We start from the raw sequence: 13,142 nt of genomic DNA, 5'->3' as shown, positions 1-13,142 counted from the left end.
TCCTGGGATCGAGCCCCGCATCGGGCTCTCTGCTCAGCGGGAAGCCTGCTCCCCCCCCCCCCCGCCCCCGTCTGCCCCTCTGCCTACTTGTGATCCCTCTCTGTCAAATTAAAAAAAAAAAAATTTTTTTTTAAAAAGTGACTACATTTTAAAAAAAGAACCTTCAGTGTTTCCATTTTATCACTTTAACCATTCGAAAGTGTAAGTGAACGAACTAAGTACCTTCACAGTGTTGTGTAGTGCTTGGTGTCTCCGTTTTAATGACTACATGAAGCCCCACTCAGCTGCAGTCTGTTCGCAGAGTGAGCTTCCAGATCAGCTCTTCCTCTTCATTTTCCTCTCAACTCCAGAGAAAAGACAACTTGCTTTGCCAGAAACCAGTCTCAATGTTCCCATGACTCTCTTTCCACGTCCATTGGTTCTGCCCCTGACGTGCTCATTCCACCCACCTCTTCCTTCCAAATCACGTCTGCTAAGACCCACCTCAAATGCCATCCTGCCTCCAGGAAGCCTTCCTCTCTTCCTCAGCTGGAGTGAACGTTACCTGTGTGTCCAAATAGCATTTCCTTTTCACCATTTATGGCCATACTCATAGTTCATCAATTATTTCTGTAGGTGTCTTCGCTTCTCCACAAGATTGCTCTCATTCCCCTAGGACCTCCACTTTTTTTTTTTTTTAAGATTTTATTTATTTATTTAGCAGAGAAAGACACAGCAAGAGAGGGGACACAAGCAGGGGGAGTGGGAGAAGGAGAAGCAGACCTCTGACAGAGCAAGGAGCCCAATGTGGGGCTCAATCCCAGGACCCTGGCATCATGACCTGAGCTGAAAGCAGACACTTAATGACTGAGTCACCCAGGCACCCCTGCCCTCCATTTTTTAGCACCTCATGGCATCTGCCTTATAGTGGGTACAGACAGCTAATTTGAAATAGTTTAAATATTGCTCCCTCAATGTGAATACAGTGGATTTATGGGCAGCTAGACCTTAATTTCACTGTCTTGATCGTCTCTCCTTTCTGTTCTCAGCCTCCTGTCAAAACTCCGACTCCTTTCTGGTAGTTGGGAGTCTCCAAGAGGATGAAGGGCAGGGACTCCCATTCTTCTCAGTTTTGGCCCTATCTACCTTCTGATTCTTTCCTTGGGGTGGTATTCCTTTAGTCTGCCTAAGGCCACAGATGCTCACTCTTTTCATCATTCCTCTAAAATGAGGCTTTCAACATCAAGAAAAGCCCCTATTCAAATGGCTGTGACCTTGAGCAAATTACTTAATCTCGCTAGCTTCCTGCCTGCATCTGAAAATGGGGATAGAGCTCGTCTCAAAGGACTTATGTGAGGAACAGATGAGAAGATGCACCTAAAGGGCTTGGCATCGAGCCTGCTTGGTAAACTGTGTTAATTACGATACTCTTAGTGATTCCAGAGCCTACGCATGGCTCTGTTCAATGGGACCAGCTTGTTACCGTGTCTAATGGCCATGTCCGTCACCTGCCCGCCACTGTGCAGTAAGAACTTTGCATGGACACTGATCTCACATAATCTTTGTACCAACTCTTTGTGTTAGAGGTTAATTATCTCTAGTTTACAGATGAAGAAAATAAGGCTTTCAGGTAACTGAGCCAAAATATCACATGCTAATCCGTAGTGCAGTTAGGATTCAAAGCTTAAGTGGAATGACACATTCTGGAGAACACGTCACGAGAGAGGTTTCACTTTTCTATATACACTTCTCTATTTTAATGTTTTCTTTTGTGCCATATCCCTGTATTGTTTTCTTCCTCCCTCCTTCTTTTTCTTTCCTTCCTTCCTCCCTCCCTCCCTTCCTTCTTTCCTTTTTATAGTAAAGGAGTAGGAGAGGGGCAGAGGGAATCCCAAGCAGGCCCCACGCCCAGCATGGAGCCCAACGAAGGGCTCCATCTCACAGTCCCAAGATCATGACGTGAGCCAAAGCCAAGTTCAACCCTTAACTGATTGAGCCACCCAGGTGCTGTCCCTGTATTATTTTCAATTACAAACTCACCAGTATTCATTGCCCCAATCAAAAACATACCAGCTAATAAAAACAGAAACCTTATGTCATTTAACACACACACACAGTCTTTAATTTTCTTAGTAGCGAGAAAAAGCCTAACTACTTTCTTGCAACTTTTCACACAAAGGACTCAAATTGCGGTGTTGTTACTTGTCCAGTTACTGGTTTTTGTTTTTTTTCCCTCCCATTACGAACAGTAAGTATACATGGTTCTATATCTTTCCCCCATTTTCCCTTTTTAGTCAATAACTATACTTTAGGGGCGCCGGGTGGCTCAGTGGGTTGAGCCCCTGCCTTCAGCTCAGGTCGTGATCTCAGGGTCCTGGGATTGAGCCCTGCGTCCAGCTCTTTACTTGGCAGGGCGCCTGCTTCCCTCTCTCTCTCTCTGCCTGCCACTCTGCCTATTTGTGATCTCTGTTGAATAAATAAACAAAATCTTTAAAAAAAGAAAAACTATACTTTACACATAATTATTTACTTATCAGTCCTAGGCATTGAAGCATCCTGCAGCTAAAATCAGTGCCTTATTCTATCTGCTTTCGTAAGAAATCTTTGGGTTCTAATTCCCCTTAATGGGATATAAGGTTATTAAGCAGAATACAAGAATATTTTCAAGCAGGAATGTAAAACAAATTCTAATTAATAAGTTCATTCTCACCTCAGGGTCTTTTAAGTAAGGATTCATTTTATGTTCAATCACTCTGTTGTTTTTCTCTTTCTGATGTTTTGTTTCTCTCTGATCTGCAAACGTTTTCTTGAAGAGCCAGATAGCAAATATTTTAGGCTTTTTAGGCCAAGGGGCAAAATTGGGGACTTACATAACCATTTAAAATGTAATCATGTAAAAATGTGAAAATCATTCTTAGCTTACAGGTGGCTGACCATATTTGGCCCATGAGCTTTGGTTTGCCAATATGTGATCTATTTGCTAAATTCCCACCCTTTCTTACATCATTTGAATGATGTAATACCCTTTTCTCAAAAAAGTAAGGAGTAATATTTTTCTGTCTAATGTCAGGCTGTCATAACTCATTTGTTACTTGCACTATGACAAAAAATACACCCATGCAATAGTTGATAGAGAATATTTTATTTATGTATTTGATATCAGTACAGATGTCTGTCCTCATCTGTATATTTGTCTCTGCATTCTTACTGAGCTGCAAAATTCCGAAAGGATGACACTGTATCGTTTACTTGATTCGTACATTCTCAGCAAAGCACAAGCATCAGATAAACATCTCACATATTTCAATAATGATAAAGGACAAGAGAAAATAAAAGTCAATAAGAGCCATAAGAAAAAAGCACATGGAAACATATAAAAATTCTCATTTTAGAGTTATGCTATACAGAATTTGTAAAATCTACTGCTTTAAGTTCATACATGAGACTATATTGGTTTTCTTATTTAAAGAAAAACGGGAAACTTCAACAAGCTATAGAAATAAAAATGCAAAATAGAGGTAACAAATATTTTTGGCTCTTGAACTAAAATAATAGTGATCGGTGAGAAAAAAAGGAGATGTGAAGAATAAACTAGACTAATACTGATATTTTCTTCATGTTAAAAATAAAATTGCCTTTTAGTCTTATTTGAATTGATTGGAATTGAGCAGTGATGATCTTCTGGGGATAAAAAAACAACATAGCTCCTTAAAACAAAAGGAGCAAAGGAACATTATCCAAACCAAACTTGTAGTGTCACTAGTAACATGGGAACATAGGGAAAATATTTTAAGCACATCCAAAGGAAAAAAAAGAAAAGCACACAAGGCCCCATTCTGTCCGCTGCATTCTTCTTCCAGGTTCAGAGAGACAGGAAACGGCTTGGCAAACGCCTTACCCAGTTAAGCTGGAAATCTATAAGTCTCCAGGACACTTTTTGAAAGGGTAGCAGGTTTAGCCCAGTATTTAGGACAGCAATCTCATGATTTAAAATACATACTTAATGACAAGTAAATAAACCAATGATCAGAAAAACCGAAGAGTGCCTTTTCCCTTATAATGTGATATTAAAAGTGCTGCCTGCGGACATTTTGTAAAGTAAAAAGTGTTTCAGGATTAATTTTTATTTTACAAAAATCGACACCATTAAAACTGACATGATTATTTACCACTCATCCAATCACTGAAGTAACAACGTTATAAAAATACGTAAAAAAATTCTAGATTCATAATACCAGATACACTAATTCCCGTACAGCTAATATAAATTTGATTATTAAAAAAATAGCTTATTTCCTTAAAAACACTTTGTTCGTTTATCATTTAATATCAGGTAGATATCTGCTATCCTAAAGTACCAAAAAAATTACAAATAAAAATGGCAATGTTTATACTCTGGGTTTCTTGTTCGGTGGATCCTGAAGACTGAACTTTGGAATTTCCCCAGAAGGAGCATATGGAATCCTCTTTGAAGACACTTTTTTTCCAATTGTTTCAATCTAGAGGAGAAAAAAAGACTTTAGAAAGAAAATCTGGAGTAGTCTTTTTTCCTTTTAAAAGCAAAAGAGGGAGGCGCCTGGGTGGCTCAGTTGTTGGGCTTTTGCATTTGGCTTGGGTCATGATCCCAGCGACCTGGGATCAAGCCCCGTGTCAGCTCCCTGCTCGGCGAAAAGCCTTGCTTCTCCCTCTCCCACTCCACCAGCTTGTGTTCCCTCTCTCACTCAATCGCTCTCTATCAAATAAAGAAAGAAAGAAAAGAATAAATAATAAATAAATCTTTTAAAATAAAATAAAAGCAAAAGAGGGTCTCAAGTTGTCTGGGTTGCTCTGAAAGATCTTTGGTTCCTTCCATGTTTTTTGTTTCTAGAGTCAGTCTACACTCTCCTTTTCCTAGCCAGGTCTGGAGACTCTTACTCCTGACACCAGACACTCTCAAACAGAGGACAGACTCAGCACATGAATGAAAGCAACTCACAGACCAGATTCCAGGGGAATCACATTCTCTCTCAAACTCTCTTCTCATGTCTGCTTCCCTTATTCTAAGAAATTAGCATAAGCTGTCACAGCATTGATTTCAGGAATTCAGGCTTCAGAGTCTGAAAGGCCCCAGCTGGATTCCTGACTGATAATTGCAATCACCCAGGCTCTCTAGGTCTTTCTTCCTCATTTATAAATGGTGTTACAACCACTCATTTCAAAAGGTTGTGGTATGGATTAAAGCAGATAAAGTACTCAGCTCAGCACTGTGTCTGACAGACAAGTCAGCCTTCAATAAATAAATGGTAGTCTATTTTTATTTTGCATATTACATTTTAAACTGTTCCTCACATATCCAAAATAATTCATCTTATTTTTAAAGGCACTGCTTCTTCAATGATCATAAATTTAGCTTCTCTCTCCAGCAAAAATATACTATACAATTTTCATAAGTGCCTTTGAGTTAAAAATTAATATTTAATTCTGACTCAAAGGGCTTCTGCTTTGTATTCATCAGTTGTCTCCATGACTTATGTATGCCCTTTATTTAGTGATTCCATTCCTAATTTTTTCTTTATTTTTTTAAATCCCTAACTACAGGGGTGCCTGGGTGGCTCAGTTGTTAAGCATCTACCTTCGGCTCAGGGTCCTGGGAACGAACCCCTCATGGGGCTCCCTGCTCAGCGGGGAGCCTGCTTCTCCCTCTCCCACTCCCCCTGTTTGTGTTCTGTCTCTCACTGTCTCTTTGTCAAATAAAAAAAAAAAAAAACCTTTGGGCGCCTGGGTGGCTCAGTGGGTTAAGCCGCTGCCTTCGGCTCAGGTCATGATCTCAGGGTCCTGGGATCGAGTCCCGCATAGGGCTCTCTGCTCAGCAGGGCGCCTGCTTCCCTCTCTCTCTCTCTGCCTGCCTCTCTGTCTACTTGTGATCTCTCTCTGTCAAATAAATAGATAAAATGTTAAAAAAAAAAAAAAAAAACCTTTAAAAATAAATAAATAAATAAATCCCTACTACAAGAAGTTAACTTTCATAAGAACTCAAACTCACATTAAATCTATCTATCTTTATATCTCTTCTCCCTTAGATGAGTCATACAAGTAGAAGAGAAAATGTGTCTGTGCCTTGGAAGTCATCTTTAAAAAATAACATTGCTTCACTTTAAGTCATGACTGGAAAAAGCCGTCATGTTGTTACTCACTAAGGAGGGGCAGGACAGAAGAATCCCCAGGGTCTCTGGTGGAGGGTTAACAGACAAGGATGTCATCTGCTTCTGGTTGCAAGTGAATCCCTCATGAATGAGAAATGAGCAATGAATTCTAAGTAGGAAGGATCTTCAACAAGTCAGTGACAGGTCATGAGAACCAGATCAGATCTTCTGAGCAGCAGATAACTGAGCAGCAGATAAGGCCCAGTCCGTAAGTCTCCGAGGCAGCCGGCACTGAGCAGATGCTCACGGCCAGCTCCACGCCCTGCCCGGCCCTGCTCTGCTCTGCTCGAGGGCTCTGCTGACTGCCCTCTCCTGCCATATTTCTTCATCCTCCACAACCTCCCCTCAAGCCTCCCGCCCCCACATACACGCTGCTCTGAGAAGATGGAATGTACCTCCTTCTTATTAATACTCTTGGGGCTCCCAGGGAAAATTGAAATTGATGCAACACAGAATGTACTGTTTGGGTTACTGTCAGCTCTCTAAACATTCCATAATTAATTGACAAACTTGGAATTAATTAAAAAGGGCCAGTCCCACGGAAGCTCCCACACTTTTCACTCAGACCTCTCAGGTGCTGGGACAGTGCTGAGCACTCAGACAGTTCAGGATCCCGTACAACATGTGACAATTTGCCTTTTTTTTTTTTTAAGATTTTATTAATTTATTTGTCAGATAGAGAGCACAATCGGGGGAGTAGCAGGCAGAGGGAGAGAGAGAAGCAGGCTCCCTCCTGAGCAAGGAGCCCGATGTTGGTCTTGATCCCAGGACCCCAGGATCATGACCTGAGCTGAAGGCAGACACTTAACCAACTGAGCCACCCAGGTGTCCCCATCTTGCAGTTTTTAAAACATTCATATAGGAATAAGAGACCTGGCCTCTGAGAGGGTCAGTGTGCTGCAGACAGTTTGACAGAGCAGCCTGGGTGGCTCTGGGAAGAAAAAAATTAACTTTTTTTTTTTAAGATTTTAATTTTTTTAAGGTTTTCTTTTTTTCTTTCTTTTTTTTTTTTTTTAAAGATTTTATTTATTTGATAGAGAGAGATACAGCGAGAGAGGAAACACAGGCAGGGGGAGTGGGAGGGGGAAAAGCAGGCTCCCCACTGAGCAAGAAGCCCGATGTGGGGCTCGATCTCAGGACCCCGGGATCATTACCAGAGCTGAAGGCAGACAGTTAACAACTGAGCCACCCAGATGCCCCAAAGATTTTAATTTTTTATCTGACAGAGAACACAAGCAGGGGGAGTGGCAGGCAGAGGGAGAACCAGGCTCCCTGCTCAGCAGGGAGCCCAGTGCAGGACTAGATCCCAGGACCCCAGGAACATGACCTGAGCCAAAGGCAGTTTGCTACCCAGGTTCCTGAAAAAACTTTAAGTTTGTATATTTTCTTACTTGATCTTTATATGAGGTTAAGGCAAGGTAGACAAATACTAAATGATCTTTATATCACAAATCAAGGAGGGAATAAAGTAATTACAGAAATCACATAGAGATTTCCCAGAGAACTAACATGTTGCCCCAAGTTATATTATTGCTAAAGTAGGGAATATTAAAATTCTAAAACTCAAAAGCAGGGAAGTAGGGAACTCAAAGTAGGGAATATCAAAATTCTAAAACACTAAAAAGCAAATGACCAAGCAAACAAAACCAGACCCATCTGGGATCATAATAACCTGGAAGCCAATGGTTTGTAGCTCATTGTGGAGCCCGTCCAAGACACGCCGCCCATCAAAGATAAAGGCTGGCTTCAGCATTTTCTTATGAATGCGCTCATAATCCAGTTCCTATAAAGACAGAAGCAAAAAAAAAAAAAAAAAATTAGAACATATACATGAACACATACTCAACCCCAAATGATACCAGAATCCTTCTAAAATTTTCATTAATATGACTTTTATCACCTCACCTTAAACATGTCCCACTCTGTGCAAATAACCACAGCATGGGCGCCATCACATGCTTCGTATGGGTCCTTGGAAATGGTCACAAGCCGGGACACTATAACAACAAGAGCCACAAGAAACTGACAATAAGAAAGGGTTTATTTATAATTACGCACTTTAATTCTAGAATTGCAGGCAGATTAAGGGTCTGACGGAAGTGGAATGACCCTCTTTGGTCACTCATTTCTGGTTGAAATGAGAATGAGAGCGATGGTGGATGCCTGGAGCACCTGATCCTTGCCCTAGCAGTATCTCCTCGGAACCTCCGGGGCTTTTCAGAATATGTTGGAAAACCCATTGGACTAACCCACAGACAATCAGGTCAAATCAAAGTTGATGGAACAATGTCTAAGAGTTTAATTTATCATACCAACAATAAAAATGGAAGAACCACGGAAGCAACACAAATGTCTAACAATAGATGAATGGATAAAGAAGATGACATCCCCCCCCCCCCACACACACACGACAGAATATCATTCAGCCATAAAAAACAATGAAATCTTGCCATTTGCAATGACATGGATGGAGCTAGAGTGTATTATGCTAAGTGAAACAAGTCAGTCAAAGACAAATACCATACGAATTCACTCATGTGGAATTTAAGAAACAAAACAAAGAAAAAAAAGAGAGAAAGGGAGACAAACCAAGAAACAGACTTTATTTTTTAAAAGATTTTATTTATTGGGGCGCCTGGGTGGCTCAGTGGGTTAAGCCTCTGCCTTCAGCTCAGGTCATGATCTCAGGGCCCTGGGATTGAGTCCTGCATCGGGCTCTCTGCGCAGCGGGGAGCCTGCTTCCTCCTATCTCTGCTTGCCTCTCTGCCTATTTGTCATCTCTCTTTCCTTCAAATAAATAAATAAAATATTAAAAAAAAAGACTTTAAAAGATTTTATTTATCTCCTTGGCAGAGACAGACAGAGATCACAAGTAGGCATAAAGGTAGGCAGAGAGAGAGGAGGAAACAGGCTCCCTGCTGAGCAGAGAGCCTGATGTGGGGCTTGATCCCAGGACCTGAGACCATGACCTGAGCTGAAGGCAGAGGCTTAACCCACTGAGCCACCCAGGCGCCCCAAGAAACAGGCTCTTAACTATAGAGAACAAACTAAGGTTATGAGAGGGGAGGCGGGTGGGGGATGGGTGAAAGAGGTGATGGGGTTTAAAGACAATACTTACCATGATGAGCCCTGAGTAATGTACAGAATTGTTGAATCAGTATATTGTAAACCAGAAACAAATACTGTAATAATATTGAAAATAATACTGTTAATACTGTAGGTTAACTATACTGGAACGAAAACATTTTTTAAACACAGTATTTCATTAAAACACACACACACACACAATGACAGAACAACCAAAGGTTTCTAGAAAACAAACAGGTTTTGGGGCCCATACTCAAAGTGACTCATGAGACTCAAAGCCTTACCTTGGTCATCCTGGGAAACTCCTGGGTGAGAAAGATCCACAACTATTTGTTCCCTTGGTACTTTGGGATCATATATATGGAGATGTGCACCTTCATCCATCAAATATTTGCTGATATATATACTAGAAGATTCTCTGAAGGAAAAAAAAAATCAGTGTTGCTAAGCTTAGAAATGGCATTTATTCTAATAATCTAGAAGCTTACAGAGGAAAGATTCTATCTCTTGTGAGGATACAGATGTTCACTTTATTTTTATTCTTCATACTCAATTTATATGCATATATTTCACATACACACATCCACCATTAAAAATCAAAATCTCCAGGGGGTTGAAATATTTTGAAGAACGGTACCTCGTATCACCGGTGTCCTTTTTGAATGCAAATCCCAAAATAGCTATCTTCTTATCAGTTACGGTATTAAACAAACTGTCTATAATCCGGGAAGCAAACCTCCTTCTCTGGTAGTCATTCATATCTATAACCTGAAATTACACGCACAGTTATGCAATGTTGCCTGTATAATGAGTGTGGTTAAAAGAGGAGTGGCCTACGCCATTTACTGCTCACAGTTTACAGTACTATTGCATGAATAGTAACAGGGGGCAAAGATTAACCAACCTCTTCAGTATCTATTGATTAAAAAAAAAAAGAATTAGCACCCCACCACTTAAAACCATCATAAAAATTTTCATTTGGCTTAACTTTCCATGCACCCATCTGGGATAGAATAGATATAAAGATGGGGCACACAGTTAAGTTTCAACCCCATTAGGGATCTAGCTGCAAGAACAGCCTAAAAAAGGCACATAGAAAACAAGTGTTCTCCTTAGCCAACTTCTCTGAACCCTGTGGAAGCAAAGCTGTAACCAATCAAATCGCAAAACATCCCCTCCTATGCTTACCCATCACCCCTCACCAGTGAGTAGAAAGTGGACAGAGAACAGCTGAACAGTGCACCGAGTTACAGCTGCCCTCTAGATGAATCAAAATACCACTAACCCTTGGCAAAGTTGCTGGTTTTTTGAGAGAGAGGGAGTGTGTGCAGGGAGGGGGAGGGGAGAGGGGGAGAGAGGGAATCTTAAGCAGGCCCAATGCCATCTCATGACCTTGAGATCATGACCTGAGCCGAAATCAAGAGTCAGAAGCTTAACCAACTGAGCCACCCAGGTGCCCCTCTCCCTTGGCAAAGTTTTAAAAGAGATATTATTATAAGTGTACAAGTCTCTGAGCACCTAATCCTTTACTCACCTAAGAGTTTATAAATAATCTTCATATTCATATGACCAGAGGAACATAAGGAAAGAGGCTGGTTTTTACTTTTTTTAAGGCTCTGATTTTTAGGGGCTGTCTCAAAGTTTGAGAGCTTGGGAAATGAGACCCGTGGCATTTTGCCACGATGGACAGGAAGATAAAGTCATTCGCTGGACTGAATGAAACTGTTACATTCATTATATATTTTTCTTTAAAAGTGCATTTTCTTATATTCTCACCCACTGCTGAAATCTAAAAAACTATAAACTTTTGGGGAAGATATATATATTGGCTGGTGTCTTGGACAAGTTATTTAACATCGCTAAGACTCAGTTTCCTCACCTATAAATGGGGGATAATATTAGTGATGAGGACTAAACGAAATACCGGCAAAGTACCTAAAAAAATGCCTGGTTTAGAGAAAGCACTCAATTAATATTAACTCTATTTTCAATTTGGGAAGGGTCTCTAATTTTAGCTCTGTGAATCTCAAAAGGACAAAACAGGTATCAGCACACACACAAACCACTAGAAAGCATTACGATACAGGTTCTTCCTTTATTTTGATTTTCTGTCTTTAAGATCGAAAATAGTTATAATTTTTTACTTTTTTAAAAAAATATTCTTTTATTTATTTATGTTTAAAGATTTTATTTATTTATTTGAGAGAAAGAGTGAGTGAGAGCGAGCACACAGGCAGGGGAGAAGCAGAGGCAGAGGGAGAAGCAGACACCCTGCTGAGCAGGAAGCCCAGGACCCTGGGATCATGACCTGAGCCAAAGGTAGCTGCCCAACTGACTGAGTCACCCAGGCGCCCCAAAAGAGTTATAATTTCTTTTTTTTTTTTTTTTTTTTTAGATTTTATTTATTTATTTGACAGAGAGAGATCACAAGTAGGCAGAGAGGCAGGCAGAGTGAGAGAGGAGGAAGCAGGCTCCCCGCCAAGCAGAGAGCCTGATGTGGACTCGATCCCAGGACCTTGAGATCATGACCTGAGCCGAAGGCAGAGGCTTAACCCACTGAGCCACCCAGGCGCCCCAAGAGTTATAATTTCTTACAAGATTTACTTTTCTATTTTATAGAGAGAGTGAGCGAGAGTGTGGGGCAGGGGGCAGACAGAGGAGAGAGAATCTTAAGCGGACTCCATGCTGAATGTGGAGCCTGAGGTGGGACTCGATCCCAAACCAAGAGTTGTACGCTTAACTGACAGTGCCACCAAGGTGCATGAAAAGAGTTATAATTAAGAATAATAGTTTTCCTGTTGCTCCCCATCCCCCACCACTGACAAATTAAAAAAAAAAAAAAGAGAGAGAGAGAGAGATGTGAAGGGGCGCCTGGGTGGCTTGATAGTTTGATAGTTAAGCGTCTGCCTTCAGCTCAGGTTATGATCCCAGGGTCCAGGGATCAAGCCCCACATCCGGCTCCCTGCTGAGCAGGAAGCCTGCTTCTCTCTCTCCCACTCCCTCTGCTTGTGTTCCCTCTCTCGCTGTGTCTCTGTCAAAATAAATAAATAAATAAATAAATAAATAAATAAATAAATAAAATCTTAAAAAAAAAGAAAAAGAAAAGCATCTGACTCTTGATATTGGGTTAGGTCATGATCTCAGGGTCATGAGATCAAGCCCCATGTCGGGCTCCAGTCTGAGGCCTCTTCTCCCTCTGACCCTTTCCCCACAAAAAGAATAATAGTTCTTGCTTTACTCTGGGAGTAAAACTTGTTATAAAACTGGAAGAAATATGGTTTACCAGAAATTTCCATCAGAGTTCATTAGCAAAAAAGACAAATCAAAAACACAGAAGACTAATAAATAAAACTAACATAAATGAAAAGAATGAGACATGAGTTCCTGGAGTATATAAATCCTATCAAAAACATTTACAGACAAAGGGTGACATGTTTTAATTAGAAGTTAATCAAAAGTTGTTGGCTATAAAGATTAATACCTGTTGCCAATAACGTGCTACTTCAGGCAAATTCAGAGCCTCGCAGAGATAAACCAAATTCAGAACATCTTTCTGAAAGCAGCTTCCACCAAAACCTAAGAAAAAAGTGGCAATATTTTCACTTATGAACCATGACTGAATCATGTGGCAAATCTGTCCTACTAAATTTGAGGGCCTATGCTAGAATTTTTTTTCTAAGCAAACTCCATACCCCACATGGGTCTCGAACTCACAACCCCAAGATCAAGAGTCACATGCTCTACTGACTCTGCCAGCCAGATGGCCCTATGACAGGATTTTTTCTTTTTTTTTTTTTTTTTTAAATTCATTTGACAGAGAGAGACACAGTGAGAGAGGGAACACAAGCAGGGGAAGTGGGAGAGAGAGGAGCAGGCTTCCTGCTGAGCAGGAAG

At 40.8% G+C, this 13,142-nt stretch overlaps 1 protein-coding gene across 3 annotated transcripts in view; it reads right to left on the bottom strand.

Annotated features, from left to right (window-relative positions):
* Window positions 1-3,105: 3,105 nt before the first annotated feature.
* Window positions 3,106-13,142, bottom strand: part of UGDH (UDP-glucose 6-dehydrogenase) — a 35,350-nt gene continuing 25,313 nt past the window's right edge. For all 3 annotated transcript variants that reach the window (XM_045996902.1, XM_045996900.1, XM_045996904.1), the window contains 6 exons: window positions 12,730-12,824; window positions 9,886-10,016; window positions 9,533-9,666; window positions 8,067-8,158; window positions 7,834-7,944; window positions 3,106-4,478 (listed from right to left, as the gene is read on the bottom strand). In XM_045996902.1, the coding sequence (XP_045852858.1) occupies window positions 4,368-4,478; window positions 7,834-7,944; window positions 8,067-8,158; window positions 9,533-9,666; window positions 9,886-10,016; window positions 12,730-12,824 (674 nt within the window). In that variant the 3' untranslated portion in view covers window positions 3,106-4,367. The remainder of the gene's footprint in view (window positions 4,479-7,833; window positions 7,945-8,066; window positions 8,159-9,532; window positions 9,667-9,885; window positions 10,017-12,729; window positions 12,825-13,142) is intronic.

The sequence above is a fragment of the Meles meles genome, chromosome 2, assembly GCF_922984935.1.
Source record: "Meles meles chromosome 2, mMelMel3.1 paternal haplotype, whole genome shotgun sequence".
NCBI lineage: Eukaryota > Metazoa > Chordata > Mammalia > Carnivora > Mustelidae > Meles > Meles meles.
This window is presented reverse-complemented; position numbering and strand designations above follow the sequence as displayed.